The sequence below is a fragment of the Maniola jurtina genome, chromosome 4 (genome assembly GCF_905333055.1).
Source record: "Maniola jurtina chromosome 4, ilManJurt1.1, whole genome shotgun sequence".
NCBI lineage: Eukaryota > Metazoa > Arthropoda > Insecta > Lepidoptera > Nymphalidae > Maniola > Maniola jurtina.
The window spans coordinates 7,964,525-7,982,636 of NC_060032.1; the positions used below are offsets into that span (position 1 = coordinate 7,964,525).

The window sequence follows — 18,112 nt, forward strand, 5'->3', positions numbered from 1 at the left end:
TTTTTCACCAGATATGAGCTATGCAGCTATGCTGTGACGAGATCAAAGCTAAGCTACGAAACTATGTGACCGTTTCCTCTAATGCTAAACGGTTTTTTTGCTGGTTCTTCTCGGTAGGAAAAGCATTCCGAAACAGTGGTAGATGCATTCGACGGTTCAAAAGTACTTGTAAAGTTTAATTGAATAAAAAATATTTTGATTTATTTTGATTTGCCGTAAGATGTTTTAAAAATGCGTGGTTGCTTTTTGAGGTGGATACCGACTCGAGTTAAACGATGTATCGACGGTAGAGCATGCTACACCACTCGCGCATCCGTAGCGTCCATCCGTAGCTCTCATTTATACACATAACACGCATCTCTCTATACAAAAAAAAAAATAGCTTCGTTGAACCCGTTTCCATCAATGCTATGTGGAACAATGAAAATGATTGGTGGATATCACACAAATCCATTCCATAGCATAGCACATATTTTCTGGTGGAAAAGCAGCCTTAAACTTTGGATCGCATTTCGATTTTGCATTTTATTGCAATTGCATTAAATACAATTAGGTATGTTAATTATGAATTACTCTTATCTGCCTACGTTAACTTCTGGTCATTTCGTGTGCAAATGGCTCCAATTACCAATGCAGATATAATGCTAACGTCGCGTCATTGCCGTTTTCTGACTTTTTTCTGACGTTGCCGTTTTGTCGCGTTGAGGTTTTGACTTTTGATAACGTCCTCTAAGTGTGTGCACGATACTGAGTCCAGTATAGCTTTCATTTCTGAGGTAATTTTTCTAAAAATGGCTAATGCAAAAAGTTTGGGAATAATCGCCAAAGCATTGAAAATTAAGGAAAATTTATACATCTAAAAATTTTGCTACGATCATTTAGTCAAACTAATGCCACAGAGTAAGGATGAGTGCTAACACTGCGCTAACCTAGGATAAATCAGAATACTATCTAGGATTAAAACCTGGGCCATAGGTAGTTTCTATAATTTCATTATTGAAAATTCCCATGTTTTTGGCGATAGAAATACTACTATTACAGTTAGCGACTTTTAGAAAAAGAACGGCAGAGTTCAAATTAGTCCACACGTTCGGCGAGTGTCGGTCAAACGCTTTCGAATAGTGCCGAAATCCCTTGATGTTTGTTTGAAAAACCGATAACACTAAATAAATAACATTCGACGATCCAATTTTAGACATGCCTTTACACAAGTTTCAAATTCTACTAAAAATCAGCTCATGAAAAAAGCAGTGATAGTGAATAGCTGAGTTTTCGAATAAAGCAACCGCCCCAAGTTTCTTGCTGGTTCTTCGTGGTGGAACAGGCAATTCGAACCGGTAATATTTTCGTTGGATGATTCGAAAACATTTGTAAAAGTTTATTTGGATAAAATAAATGTACTCTATTTCTATTACCGCATTGGCAGCGCGATAAGTATTATTAGATTTGCTGAGTGCATTCGCCCAGCGCGTTGTGCCCCTAAGGTTATGCCAATGAAAGTCAAAAAAACTTTTGAGCAATTTTAAATTCAATCCCAGGGTTCAAATTTTTAATTAGAGCATCCGCGGTTTCCTGTAATGGGAATGTAGGAAACGTGTTATCACTGTTACCACTGCGAAAATTGGAAGCTGTGTTCCGGGAGCGGTAACAAACAGTGCTTAGTACGAGATTTCACATCACACCAACGTTAATAGAATTTGATCATCGAAATATATCAGCTTTAAAGTGAAATAGATCTTAAATGTCTTGTTTTAAAGTTCAAGTCCATCCATACATCTACAACCACCGCTCCCGGCGGAAACGTTGTAAAATTAAAGCGGTGATATTAAATAGTTGGTAAAATAGGTGAATTTTTTATATTAAATACAGGATCTATAATTTGACATTATTGTGTTTCGACGGTCAAACTCTATCAACGTTGGTACTCGTACTAAGCACACAGAATCGCGGACAAAACCGACAATACACGTAAGCCCGTAAATGTTTTCCGGTTACATGCTGCAATTTCCTGGGTCCATAATCCAGGCACAGGCATAAATTGCCTAGTACCGTATCTCATTGCAATCTCAATAGAAGCAGTGAATAAATCGAATCTATGGAATCACCAGATAGACGTTATAAGTATGTAGGTACGTCCATACTAATCTAAACACCATAATTTTGATGAAATTTATTACAACAAAGATAATTTGCATTCCGGGGAATGCTACTTTTGTGCCGGAAATCAAAGAGTTCGCACGGGATTTTTTAAATCCCGAAATCTAGCTAATGAAGTCGCGGGCATCTAGTTGGTACAGAGATCATCTCGGAAATGGATATTATCTACTTTTTATCCCGGAAAATCAAAAAGTTTCTACGGGATTTTTAGAAAACTGAAACACGTGGGTGAAGTTGCGGGGTATCGTCTACTTAATACTGTTTTATGATAAGTAATACCATACACTAAAATCACAAGCAAATACGCCAAACTTTCTTTAATATAGGTACAGCTAGCATAGTTGCAAATGAGATGTTCCAAATAGTTTGACGATTTAATCAAATATTAATATCTCAGGAATTTTGAGCTATCACAGGCTCATATTAATAGAGTGCTCTTAAGACGATTGAGCTGTGAAATTTTGATGTTGCGCCCTCTAGTTTATTTACCCACAAGATTAAGAGCAACAGAGGATTCTCTAAAGATTTCCCCAGTGGATGCCACTCAAACTTTGTAAATGGATTCGTTTATTTTCCCTTAAATCACTCTTATATTTTAGTAACAGAGAAATCGTAACTAGCTATATTATAAATACGAAAGTGTGTCTGTTTGCAAATTTTTTCTACTCTACGCCTTAACTACCCGATTGATTCCAACGGGCCTGAGATAGATTTAGATTGTATCCTTGACAGTTTGCAATCCCGAGATGACAAAAGCTTTCTATGAGATTTTAAAAACACGAAACCGCAGACAACGGGTAGTTTTCTACAATTTTTTTTTTTTGATGAATATCTAAGATAAAAATGGCATTAGCCAATCATTTAGGTTGTTCAATTAATGCTAAAGAAATTTAACAAAACTCGTTTGGGTCGAGAATACCAAAACGTGCATTTTCTTTTATCTTCCTCTGATTAAATATTGAATCAAATTTTCTCACTCACCCGGTCTTTCTTTCCACTTTTTAGGCAATTTCCTTTTCTTAAGCAGCATAGGGAAAGGATCTTTACCACCTTTACCGTCATGAAGTTCCTGCGAATATTTGATAAATATATGTATATATTTCCAAGTACTGTTACCGTTACCTATTTAATTTAACATTAAAAGTAAAAAAAAAACATTTGTAAAGGCAACATCAAATTAGTAGTGGTATAACATACCTACAGTACATAGTTACTTAGTTACGGTATTATTGTTAAATCATACCATATACAGTTATAATCTAAAACTGGGTTGAAACATGTAGTAAGATCAAAATTCCACGCATAGGATAGTAAATCTTAATTAGGGCGTAAACTCGCAGCAATATTAGATATTATAGCAAAACTTCGTAATCGGAGCGCCGCCGCGCCCCGCTGCCAAACTCTGTTGGATAAAATATATTCATCCCTTTGATTTCCTACAAGCCTGAACTTTTACAAAATTAGAGGGGAAGTTTACACTGCCATTAAAAGCTTTTTATCGTCGCTTTAACGGCCGTACAACTTTTGGGTAACAAGGTAGATGGAAGTGTTAACGATTTTAATTAACTTTTTTGTGTCTAATCAATAATACTATAGATTAAGCGATGATAGTCTAGTGGCTAAGGCTTCGGAAAGTTGGTGGTACCGAAAGGTTTTAGAGGAGCATTTAGAGGTCCGATCCCAGCCACACATCTCTAACTTTTCTATGGAGTTATGTGCGTTTTATGAAATTAAAAATGATTTGCTTCAACAAAGCAAATCATATTTGGTTTTTGTATCGTATTTGGTAGGAAACCTGCATGCTTGAGAGTTCTCCATAATGTTTTCAAAGGTATGTGAAGTTTGTCAATCTAAACTGGACCCGCGGGGCGGACTATAGCCTGAGACTTTTTATTCTGAGAGGAGACCGTACCTTAGTAGTGGGCCGGCGCGGCGACGCAATGATCATGTTGATAATGATGAGTGATGACTATAGATTGCTGTGCGTGTGCCCATTACCACGATTATTTTGAATCTCAAGTGAAGTTATCGTATCAAGTGCTTCAGATGCAAAAAGTTAGTGCTCATCTCACAGTTACGTTGTGAAAAAATGAAGTTAAAACGATTGGTACGAGTACGTCTTAATTGAACAAGATTCTTTCCAATTACTTAATTATGTACCTACTCTGTGTCCATCTATTTAACTCTTTGGAATGTACAAAATATGTAGATAGGTAGACAGTACATGTTAATATTATGTTCGAATAAAATAAATGATGATTAATATTATGTTCGAATGGAACATGGTCACCTAGTGTTTAAAAAGCTTTAAACTTTAAACTCGTATTTAGCTACAAAAAGTACTTGCTACTAATGTCCTAGGTTTTTCTTTTATAAAAAAACTTGTATAAAGTAACGCTAATGCCGCATATTTTTAAAACCCGATATTATACGTGACGTTGCAAAAAATGTTAGGAAAAGATTGAAGCCTGATAAATAATAAGGGTGCATTTATGTTTCGTTATGCAAATTTTAATTTTAAAGCACGCCATGAAAGTCCATTTTCACCCGTTCGAGAAAATTGCTTACTATTAAGGCTAAAGCACACAGACTATAATATCAAATAATTACACTCAAAATTTTATCCGCTGTAAAATTGAAATGAAAATGATCGAGAATTTACTAATCGCTGCACCGACACAGAATGAATATCTCTGCTTAGTATAAAAGTACTACCTATACTTTACTATAAGTATACTATTGTTTAAGTTTAACTAAAAGTACTACCTATACCTTACTATAAGTATACTGTTTTTTTCCTTATTATAGTCAATAAAATTAGGGTTTTAAACATAATAAAGGAAGTCCAATGGGTTCACACTTGGAATTATAACCATAAATACTTAGATACCTTTAAAAGGAACCTTGTTGTTTATAATGTGAAATTCTATACAGTGATAAAATAAACTAGCCTTACCTCGCAATTGAAAAACTGAACTTTTTTTTGATAAAGTACAATATTGTTTAGTAACTCGACAGATCAAAGACGATAGATTGATTATTATTTATTGATTGTTAATTTTGGTCGTAACTCGTAAATAAGTTTTATGTACCTAGTTCACGATTGTACTGTCCTATATTGCGCTGCGGAGCTTCGTGATCGCACAGTGTACTTTAGGCCTTACACTTAATATTTTAATTCTAGTGATGACTATAATACGCCGTAAAGCCTTTTTAAAACTAATAAGTGGATTACCTTAATAGCGACTGTATCGTCTTGTAAAAAGTAGAACATTTTGTATTCCGTGAGCTCGCCGAACTCCGCGTCTCGGTTATCCCATACAACGTTGAACCTGGGGGAATATTAGAAAATACGTTTGATATAGATAAAATAAACTTTATAGATTAACCTCGTGGTTAGGGTAGCTCGTCGGTCGGCATGTTCCAGTAGAATAAACCAGTATCGGTGATAGATAGACCTAGTGATTTAGATGTCGACCGCCTGGTCGGATGTTCCGTTCGACTCCAGGCACGCACCTTTAACTTTTTGGAGTTATTTACTTTTTAACCAATTTTAGTATCACTTATTTTAACCGTGAAGTAAAACATCGTGAGAACTCCTGCATGCCTGAGAGGTCGCCATAATTATCTTAAAGGTGTCTGAACACATCCGGAATTGGCTAGTGGGATGGACTATGGTCAGACCCTTCTCATTCTGACATTAGACCCGTGCTCAGTAGTAAGTCGTCGAAGAGTTGATGATGATGATTCTAGTCGTATGAGTAATCGTTTTTATAGTAAGTCGTTCTTTTCTATTCAAATAGACTATATTTGAATAATAGGTACAATCTGAATTGGGGTTTTTAACTAACTCAGCAAAATGGAGTAGGTAATATTAACTCTGCCGTACAAGTGTGTTGGGGTGCCGGTTATTTAATAAATCACGTGGCCCTGCAAGCCCCCGTTATTCATAATGTATTACTCACAGGACGCCCTTGAACGACCCACCCATTTTTCACATCCATTATTTTAACATGAATTTTGAATTGGTTGTAAAATGCCGAAACTTTTGTAGGTACCTACTCGACCTACTTAATATGAAAACCAGTTTTGTACTATAATCATGCTGTGTTAATTAGGAATTAATAATTTTAAGAAGATTATGGAGAGCTCACAGGCATGCAGGTTTCCTCACGATGGTTTCCTTCACCGTCAAAGCAAGTAATATTTAATTGCTCAAAACGCACATAGCTTCGAAAAGTTGGAGGTGGGTGCCCGGGATCGGACCCCCGACCTCCCGAACAGGGGGCGGATGTCTTAGCCACTAAACTATCACGGATATCACATTGCACATGATAATAAGCAAAAACTCAAAGCACTTGTAATTTTAACGAAAAATATGTTTCAGGCTACGAAAAGTTTACTACCACTAACCAAGCTGCCAACTTTTTAATTACACCACACACAATACGCGATAATTCAGTACTCATAGTATGAAATTTTATTCACAAACGTTAATAGTATTCGAGCAATAAAAAACTTCAGTGTTGTAGTTATGTGGATCTTAACAGCCATGTTTTAAAGTTCAAGTTTGTCTATAAATCGACATCCAGCGTTCCAAGTGGAAATGTTGCGAAAGTAAAATCAGTGGTACTGAATTTTTGACTTCTAATCAAGGATCTTTAGGTCCATTTTACATTGACGTTATTGAGTTAGGGTTCTCGAATTCTATCAATGTAGGTGAGATTTGAAATCTCATACTAAGGACATGACCTAGTATTCGTAAACACATGCTGTTGAGGCAGTCATTAACTGCCACGAGCGACGAGGGAAATTCGCTCGGTTGACTTAACTTGGCAAGGAAATATGACAGAGTGAACCCATACACTCCGTTTATTAAATACGGCCAAGCCAAATATGGTCGTATTTGAGTTTTAACACCATTTAATAAATTTTTAATACCAAGCTGCCAAGTTTTCCAAATCTCGAAAATACATGCTGTTAAGGCATTCATTCTGTCACACGTGCGATGGCAAAGTTCAGTTGGCTTTACTTGGCAAGAAAAGACAGACTGTTGAAGCTGAATCTGTACGTTATCATCGCCATGATCAACCCATCGCCGCACCGGCCTATTACTGAGGACAAAATATTTTTGCTGAGAAAGAGAAGGGTTTTGGGCATGGTTCGCCATGCTGACCCAGTGCGGCTTGGTTGACTTCACGTTCCTTTGGAAACATTATGGAGAACGCTCAGGCAGGCAGGCAGGTTTACTCGTTTCGTTTCACCAAGAGTAAACGAATTCTTTTAATATATAAATTCGCAAACATAAAACGAATTTAACTCCGAAAGAGTTGCGTGCCCGGAATCAAACCCCCAACCTCCCAAATAGGAAGCCTATATCTTAACCACTAGGCTAACACCATTTTTACCGCAGTTTGGTTGGCGTAACTTGGCAAGGAAAGACAGTAATGGAGCTACGAGTATGTCCGTACGTAGTGGTTCGTTCGAAGCGAATCCCCGAATACCTATACTGAAAACATGTCAAGAATCTTAATATCGCATGTCAAGTCAGACAGCCAGCCAGCAAGTTTTAGTAGCTGTTAATTTTGAGTTTTCCACAATATTTTACCGTGCCTAAATATATTTTGGACTAGAGGATGCCCGCGACTTCGTCCGCGTGGATTTAGATTTTTATAGATCCCGTGGGAACTGTTTAATTTTCCAGGATAAAAAGTTGCCTATTTCGATTATAGGGACGCAAGCTATTTCGGTACCAAATTTCATACAAATCGGTTAAGTGGATGGGTCTTTAGGAATCCCGTGGGAACTCTTTGATTTTCCGGGATAAAAAGTAACCTATATCCGTCCCCAGGATATAAGCTAACCCAGTATCAAATTTTGTCAGAATCAGTTACACTGTTGGGCCGTGAAAAGGTAGCCGACAGACAGACAGACACACTATCGCATTTATAATATTAGTATGGATGGATGTCTTGAAACGTTGGAATTTTTGAGATACCTAAGTTAATTATAGTTTTGGCTTGTTGATAGTCAGTTTTAATGCAGCATTTTTTAAATGCAAGTTTATATTTTACTACGAAACAAAGCACGCAGCTGAACCAAATAACTTTTAATTAACAAGAGCTCTTTTTGAAATGCAATTTCCCTTTGATATCCTTTTTCACGTTTTGCGCTCATATCCGTTTGTCGTTTCTAGAAATTAGCTTTTTGTACTTAGATATGTTTTAGTTAGCCGACATTATTACACACAGAGGCTTTGCGTTAACTGAAACTTTGTCTTGACACCATAGCTGGGATAATTCGCTTACATTTCGTGAACATTGTTTGTGAAATTATACATACTTTTATGGCTAATTGCAGCCTTCATATTCTTAAACATATGTTTTTTCGACGAATCTTGTAACTCATAAGTAATGATAGCTAATATCACCTTTGTAATATTAACGTGAATAAGTACATTAGACCAATTTAGTTTTAAAGATCCCAGGGGAACTTTTATTTTCCGGGAAAAAGTAGCCAATATGTATTATTATGTACTTATTCTGAGCCTCATGGTGTAAGCTATCTTATTTCCAAATTTCAACCAAACTCGTTCAGTTATTGTGGCATAAAGTAGTAACAAACATACAAACCTTTGCATTTTCTAATTTATTAAGATTAGAATAAAACAAAATTAATATCTACATACCTATAGGTCACTTTTTCGAGTGTTTAATATTCAAGAATTTTTATAACTTATTTGGTAACTAAGTAGATATGAGTACAAGTGTAAATTAAAAATTTATAACACCCCCGACAAGTGAAGGTTACAGTAACTAGAAAAGAGCTGATAACTTTCAAACGGCTGAACCGATTTTCTTGGATTATAGCTAAGAACACTCTCGATCAAGCCACCTTTCAAACAAAAAAAACTAAATTAAAATCGGTTCATTAGTTTAGGAGCTACGATGCCACAGACAGATACACAGATACGCAGATACACAGATACACACGTCAAACTTATAACACCCCTCTTTTTGGGTCGGGGGTTAATAAAACATTTCTGAAATGATATAAACACATACCTAAACTAAGCAATCTTTCTTCACATTAGCTAACAGAAAAACTATCTCAGAAAAAAAACTAACCGAATCGAGAACCTTTTTGGAAGTCGGTTAAAAATGCCCAACAACTTACCAGTTATTGGCTCTATCGTAACAATAAACCGCATAAGCTGTTCTATTTATTGAATTTATTTATGGCACTAGGTAAAATCCTTGCTTTAGGGTGGATTTCCAATAAGAAAAAACTCAATTTAAATTAGACCGTGCGATAAAAACTTCTGGATAGGAAAAGTTCATTAATCATTACTAAATTCATACTTGACCACGACATTAGGTTTTACTGAGTGTGTTCGGATTTCGGTAAAACAGTATGAATGCTCCATGATAACCTGGTTGTTGTATAGATTTACAGCATTTTTATAAATCTCAGAGCCTCTAAACTTTTTCGAACTATTTGTTTACTTTATCTATAATGAATCTGTTAGAAACATTGTAAATTGCGTTGTTAGCATTTTTTAAATTGAAGACGTCATATAAGCAGCTTTTGACCGCGTTCTCACTTAGTAGTAAGTGACGATATAGTCAAGGAAGGGGGCTAAAAATTGCTTGACAGCACGTCTTTGACAGTAGGGAGGACGAAGCCTCCGGATCTAGGAGTTGGGACAGTGAAGAAATTATAAATTCTCATATTGCTCCTACTAGGAATCGAATCCAAACGATAGCGTTTATCGAATACAAACGATAGGTTTTTAACTAGCATCGCGCCAGGGAGTTCAAATATGATTATTAGTTATTACACTGCATACCTAGTCGCTTCGGTCTTTCAGTGGATTACAGCCTTTGAAGAGCTGTACGTTTATGGATCATAATAACTGAGCAAGGCAGCGCGCGCTCTCACGAGGCAGCTTACACATCGTATGAAGGAATATGACATTTACATAATAGTTGTGTAAATGCTGATATTCTAGAGTAGTTATTTTCGTTGGATTTATGGTTAATGTTTGTTAAATTTTTGAAAACAAAATATCTCTGTTATAGTACAAAGTTTATCTGAAGATGAAAGTGTAACATTTTATATCGGTATATGGCCAGCCCAAACCGTGCACCTGAAAAGTTGAAATGCACAGAGTTTCCCTTTTCAATGCAGACTAGAATTAATAACCCTAGATTTTTCAAAACACCCACGAGATTTCAACGGGACTGAAGCTGCGGTGGTTGCTGGTGTATATTATTCTAATACAATTATGAATGCTATAGATTATGTCTGTCTGCAAACTATCATGGCCCATCTATTTAACCGATTTTTCGAAAGGTACAGGGATAGCCCGCGGATGGATATAGGATATTGTTATATTGGAAAAACAAGTAGTTCCCACGGGATTTAAAATAACAACTAAATCTACGCGGGCATTACCTAGTAACTAACCCACCGAACAGGGTTAACAACTTAAGTCATGTGGTCAAACTAATCATAAAGATGCTAAAATAGAAATCCATGTTTCTTGCCGACAGACGGCAACTTCAATTAATCCCCAACGTCCACAACGTCATCGTTCTAAACAACAATGGCTCGGCAGACACGGGTTACATAGCCTGCAGGCAGTTCTCACCGACTTCCAGCGTCTACGAACTTTAAATTAACTTTGGCAACCCTTGTACTACCTACCTACTATGATTTATTTATGATTTCGTTATAAATATAGAGAAAAACCTCCTAACGACTAACGAACCTCACGAAGTTCCATCCCACCGCTGACAATGGAGCACAAGTTACCGACAACGCCTCGTTACTCCGCCAGCGGATGTCCGCCGCAGCAGACCCACCACTGGGACACTAGGTACGTGCCCCCAAACTTCGTTAGAGGCATGCCGGAACCACAGCACACCAGCCCAAGAACCACACTGTGAACGACAGACCACCTCGTATCCATCATCCACAAGACTCCCCAGGGCTAGGGTTCGCGGGGAGGGCAATTCTCCTCCACGTTCTCTATCCTTAACATCTCACTCGCTCGCTACCAAACTGGACAGGCGAGAAACCGGTGGGGTAACCAGTGATTAGATGGGTTTCAGTCAGTCAAACCACAGCCTCCGCTCCTGGGGCTATGCCCCATGGGTACGTCTACTACTGCGCCCTCTGCTAGGGACAGTCAGAGGGATGCGCGGACAACACCCCCTCCTATCCAAGACAATTAGCCATGGCTAACAATATCCGATTAACATTTTTAATTAAAAGAAGTATTAACATTATGTTAAACTTGTAATCATGTTCTTGTATAATATTAACATAACACAATTACCTGTGAACATTAATGTACTTTAGGTTACCTGGGTTACGTAGCCCGGGAAAGTTATAAATTGTATTCCAACTTGAATTAAGTTCAAGTTGCATACAGTTTGATTATGTTAGAGATTCAGAAAATCGTAGTGCATTCCAGACACCTGACTCTTCGCTGCCAAATTATGTGGAACACCAAACAGCTCGACTAACGTTCACTACAACTATGTACAAGTTGGAAGTTTAAGGCTACGTTCACGCGGCGACTATTTGATTTGTTTTTTAAGGTTTCGTATCTCGAAAAAGAAAAGTGCTCTTATAGGATCACTTCGTTGTTTTCCTCTCTGTCTGACGGGTCTGTCAAGACAAGGGAATCAAAACCAATTGGGTACTTCGCGTTGACCTACAATCATGAAATTTAGCAGGTAGGTAGGTCTTATACACAAGTAAAAGAAAAAAAAGTAATTAGTTTAGTAAATCACAAGTAGATAGATCATTAACTTGCAGCGTTGAACATAAAGTGTTATATCTTGTACCGTGGCACCCATCGTGTGCGAGTCCGACTTTTTTACGAATAAGTTTTTACCGTAGATACAGTAAAAGTTATTCGTAAAAAAAAGAGAGGTGGAGGAGGAGGAGGTTTACTACATAATATATACATAATCCATTTTTAATGCACGTTAAAAATCTGCCAGTTGATAATTGCCTATGTACTAAAAGTGACTATTTCGGACGCTACCTATACGGAAGAAATATTTGTCGAACATGGGATTTGTGTGTGAACAGTTGCGTGTGAACAATTTAGCATGTTTTCTGCTGTTACTGCTTTATTCGATAAAATCTCGTTCACGGCTAGTGGGAAAAATATTAAGTGCCGACTACCGTCTGAATTTAGCCTAACATGCACGAATAGATATCGGCAAATAATAATTGGATTGCTTAAAATTATTGGATGACTTTGATAACTTAGTACAGGTATTCTATGCTTTAGTTTAATACAAACTGTTGCCCGCGACTTCATCCAAGTAAAATTGAGGCTTTCGGATGTTCTATTTTTCAGTGGGGCTAAGATCGGTTCAGTAATTCATCCTTTAAAAGGTTACCTTTACAGGTTAAGTAGATGTCACACGCTAAGCGGTGAGACGTCGCTTCCTATTCGGTGGATCTGAGGTTCGATCCCGGACACGAACTTCTAATTTTCGGAGTAATGTGCGTTTTAAGCAATTATAAGTATTATCGCTTTAACATTGAAGAAAACATCGTAAGGAAACCTGCATACCTGAGAGTTCTCCATGATGTTCTCAAAGGTGTGTGAAGTCAGCTTATCCGCACTTAGCGTGGTAGACTAAGGACAAACATTTCTCATTCTGAGGCCCGTGCTTTAGTGAGCTGGCGATGGGTTGCTGATGATGAAGGATTTATAAACTTGCAAGGTTACGTTTCAATAACAAAAATTTTTTAAACAATTTCTTACTACATGAGTCAAAATACTATTTCTTTAAATAAGTTTTTCAATTGCTAACATCCGTATATAGGTCAGTGTGGTGGGCCCATCCCATTATGAGAGGAAACCCATGCCTAGTAGTGATGAATGGTGATGAATTGATGATGATGAGCCTATATATAATAATATATGGGCTTGTGACATTGGCTTTCCTGAAAAATCTTTATGAAATCAACTTAGTCGGCTTTGTTCCTAAATTGAAAACTTTGATGCTTACCAAATAGTTTGATATCTATAAATATAGGTATGAATGCAACAAATTACTTGTTAAACAATCTTGCTGAAACTCCAAGGTTGCCATGATCTTTTCATCCAGCTGTTCTTGTTATCAAAACTCATAATTCATATCTACTATGTAAATAATAACCCTACTGAATTCAGCGAACAATATTCATGAATCGCGAGAACACGCTTTACGTAAACTGAACATATTACAGACATAATATGGAAATAAGCTAGACAAGTGTGCTGAAGGCGGATTCACGAAGTATCAGGAGTATATTATAGTTCTGCCAAAGATATTGTAAAACTCACGATAGGCATAAAGCAAAGCTTTTACAATTGAACTTATTTTAAAAAGTGAAGTGCTGCGGGGTTTAAGCATCTTTTGACACTCTTGAGCGTGCATCAAATATAAAATGGCAGCCCGTTAGCCGGTTAGTTAGTTAGGTTGCGTTTTGCATGAACTAATATTATTGTAATTTCAAAAAATCCAACCTTATCCTTATCTTCATTATAAAGAAAGCCTCTATGCAAAATTTTGCAGCTGGGCCTTGATGATACATATATGTTTTGTGTACAATAGATACTTACGTCAGGACTTTTCCGTCATATTCCAGGAACCTTCGCAAGGTATCAGCGTGAGATTGCTTTCTTTTCGGCGGCTGTATTGTTTTCCAGCGTTCTTTTTGAGAATAAGAATCCACGGGCAAATCCTCTTCCTTCGAAAGCTCTACGCCTTGAGATTCTAACCATTCCTGAGAAAATTAAAGACCATGTTAAAATGTGATCACAAAAGTAAAATATGCTCAATAATCTGTAGGTAGTGATTAGTAAGCTACGGTCGGAGTTTCTCTACGTAATCAAAGCAGAAATAGGGAGATGCGTAGATAATCCAGAATCATCTACACAGCGTAACGAATTGACGACGAAGTGACTGAGAAAACAGCTTAGAGGCTGATAGACATGGTTGGGATCACAAGGTGTTTGATTGGAGACTCCGAACTATAAAGTACCTACCCTCTCATTAGCACACAACACATATAATCTCGCACTGATAAGAGCTTCCCCGTCCACTTTTTCTTTCTTTTTCTCTTTATTGTGACAACTTTTTGGTACAAATAATAAATAAAATAAAAATATATATGTGTTTTATTTTGTTTACAAATGAACAGTTGATATTAAATCTACAGGAGCCACTGGTAAACGGCAATTTTTAATAATGTGTTAACAACTACCTCAAGATGCTGCCTTATATCATGAGTCATAGACATCTAGACCTATATCAGATTAATTATTATTATTTATAAATAATTGGCGGGAATGGATTATAAATCACATTTAGTTATTAACTATTTAGATCAATACATATTGTGTCGTATTTTACATTTAGCTGATATAATTGTTACGTTAATTGTCTATTACATCACCTTGGTTTACCTCTGTGGTAATTTGTCAAATAGCTACCCGAAAACTAGTACCTACCTACCTTAAAAATATATCTGTCAAACTGATAAAAATAGGGAAGGTATCGAAAAAAAGACGGGTATTGAGAAATAATAATTGTAAGCGAAAACGAATCTCAAAAAATACAGTGAAGTGAAATTGGAAAGTGTCTATTATTCAAATCTGTCCCTATACTTCTGCAACAGTCAGAAGTGGGATCACAAGAAGAGAAGAGAGCAGAACATTGAAGAACGTGAAAAGAAAATTTTTTTTTTCTTCTCTTCTGAAGACACCACGCCTCTCTTAGAAAATAACATCATGGGCCTATATCGACGCAAACTCATCTTCAAGATGCGACCCGAGGACTGTCCTGTGTATTATAATATCAGGGGACTTGAAGTTGAAATACCTACGAGCAAAATTACGGTCTACCAATACCAGAAGCCCTACTTACTTTATTAAGGGTACCTACATCATCGAAAAATTATAGAAGCAAAATTACGTTCTACCAATACCAGCAGAAGCCCTACTTACTTTATTAAGGGTACCTACATCATCGAAAAATTATAGAAGCAAAATTACGGTCTACCAATACCAGAAGCCCTACTTACTTTATTAAGGGTACCTACTTATCATCATCGAAAAATTATAGAAGATTCTACTACTTAGGCGCAGGCTTCAAGATGAAGAGAAGGGGAATAAAACTTTACTACGTCTTCGCCACGCGGGGACAAGAAGAGCAGCTGTAATCTACTGACGGGCTAGCCACCACTCGCCGCAACGTGCTAGCCGCTACTCGCCGCACCATGCCAGCCACCACTCGCCGCACCGTGCTAACCACCACTCGCCGTACCGTGCTAGCCGCCACTCGCCTCGCCGTGCCAGCTGCCACTCGCCGCACCGTGCCAGCTGCCACTCGTCGCACCGTGCCAGCCACCACTTGCCGCACCGTGCCAGCCGCCACTCGTCCTTCTGTGCCGTCATAGCAACAAAGTCGAGCATACCCGCACCCGGTGAGTCGTTTTAGGTATATTCACTCTAACCATCAATTTTCTGAGCATATGCAAATGTCTCTCAAAATATTAACATTAGTGCAGATAAAATATTTGCCTGCCCACATTGATACTGGAAGTTAATTTTTCAAATGATTTGATAATACCATAAGTATCTAAAGTTTTCATCATAGAGGAGGTTTTGGGTGCGCATACATACAATCACTTAGCAGATTATGTAAAAAATGTGCATGCGTGTGTTATAACAGAAAAAAATAAGTATCTACTTAATTGTGATCTCTGCGATGTAGGCCAATTCACTTAGCAACGGATCGTATGGCATTGAATGAGTGAAATATCGATTTTGACAAACTACCTTCGTTAGATAAATTAATAATTTTAGGTATATCATTTTTTTTTGTGAGATTATTATTTACAAATTAAAAAACCTGTATACGCGTTATTAAGTAGGTACTCCAAACACCGCTAATCCTGTGGAATGAATTGAATCACAAAAATTCTGGCAACCGCCTCTACCGCCATAGCTCAGTGTGCTGATTTATAAAGTATATACAAATACAAAATACAAAAATATTTATTTCGTTAAAATAATTTTACAGAGAACACATAGGAATTAGGACCATCCCAGTAAGTGCCTAGATTTGCTACTAGTACTTGTGGCAGACGGCCCCGCTCTTCCATAACATCTTTTACAATTGAAATAAATGAGTAGTTTCTAATAGTAAGTAATATTCTAACTTGTGACAAAATAATTTAAGCTATTTCATTTCTGGAGGTGTTAACCGCATTGAAATATGTAGGTATACAACTTATGAACGTAGGTGATGAAGCAGACTCTGTACTAGTCCAAAAATTAAAGGCTCATGTCTAAATGTAATTACTCTGATTTGTTAGAATAAACCGCAACTAGCGATGGCTATCAGTTCACCATGGTACTTTAAAATGTGAGGATAAAATGTTAATAATTTAATCCTTAGCTAACTTTAGTGACTGTGTGACCTATTCATGCTAACGGGTGAATGACTCCCCAAATATCTATATAAATAAGTCTGTGTGAATTATGCAAATTAAAGACTGTATGACAAACCCAATGAGAGTAAGAAAAACAGTAATACTTCCAGCCAAATAATCTTAATGTACATAATTAAATTTATAAAATTAATTATAATAGAGATTACTAGATGATACCTAACCAGAAAGACCAGAAAATAGAGCCAGATTAACCTATATCGGAAACTTAATTTTTGATAGTGCCAGTATGTACTGAACTTATTTTTAGATAAATGTATACTTACCTACTATATTCATAGTTAAAAACAAATCATTTACACAATTGGGAACACTTTGATCGTCAATTGAATTTATAAGATAATGATGTAATGGTGACAATTAATTGCATAAATTCAAAATTAAGCGAGGATTCCAAACGCGCCTAGGCTAGGTCTGAGTAGAGCCTACAACAAACTGAGCTACTAGTTTTATTTTATTTGTTTTTGACAAATCATATATACTAAAAATGGGTACTTATACAAAAGAGACTATTGTACCAAACTACGTTAACTATTGGCTAGTATAGTACATGGAATTCAATAATAGGATTATGTAAAGGTCAGAAGTTTATAAGTAACAGTATGATAGGTTTAATTTATTTTATTTTACGAATTATAGGAAGACAATTTGTTCGAATGCTGAAAGACAGTATCAATCATTATTACAATCTCAATCGCTGTGATTGGTATTCTTATCTCAACAATGCATTGACATAGCCGGAAATGAGTGAGCGTCGACCAATTAGAGGTGATTGCGATTGTGAAATTATGACCTTATTTTGCCGTAAACGAGCTAGGACGTCGTAACGTCCAAGCATAAAATTTAACTTATTGATTTACTTAATAAGAAACACTTAAAATATACATATTCTACATTTATTAAATACATAACACTATAACTACACATATTATAGAATATATAACCTAGATAATATCGTATATCGATAACCTACTAAAAACAACAGTTATTAATTTTGAAACGAAAGAAAATCTTATGATATTACTAAAACAGTAAATGCTGATTAACATCAAGATAATGTCTGAATGTCTACGCTAAAGATATTTTTGAGTATCTTCACTTAAAGAAATAAGTGACTTCCCTAACAGAACGTCTGTGTGACTTCAGTAACGAAACATCTGAGTGACTTCCCTATCTGAATGTTTGAGTGAAATCCATAACGGAACGCATGTATGACTTCCGTAACGAAACGTCTTAGTGAATTCCCTGACAGGACGTCTAAATAACTAAATATCGTCTAAAGTGACTTCTTCTTAAAAAAAAATATGTCAACATCGAGCATGAAGATTGATAAAATACAACAATAGATAATGTAGTAAAAGAGGCTAGTAGACTCAAGAGTCAAGACTACTTTACTTTATTTTCACTACCGTTGATAAGCATT

General features: G+C 36.6%; 1 protein-coding gene across 1 annotated transcript in view; it reads right to left on the reverse strand.

Moving 5' to 3' along the window:
- Positions 1-18,112, reverse strand: part of LOC123864434 (EF-hand domain-containing protein 1-like) — an 80,683-nt gene that overhangs the window by 19,762 nt on the left and 42,809 nt on the right. The window contains exons 5-7 of the mRNA XM_045904853.1: positions 13,796-13,959; positions 5,393-5,489; positions 3,139-3,226 (exon numbers count right to left, since the gene is read on the reverse strand). Coding sequence (XP_045760809.1) covers positions 3,139-3,226; positions 5,393-5,489; positions 13,796-13,959 — 349 coding nt within the window. The remainder of the gene's footprint in view (positions 1-3,138; positions 3,227-5,392; positions 5,490-13,795; positions 13,960-18,112) is intronic.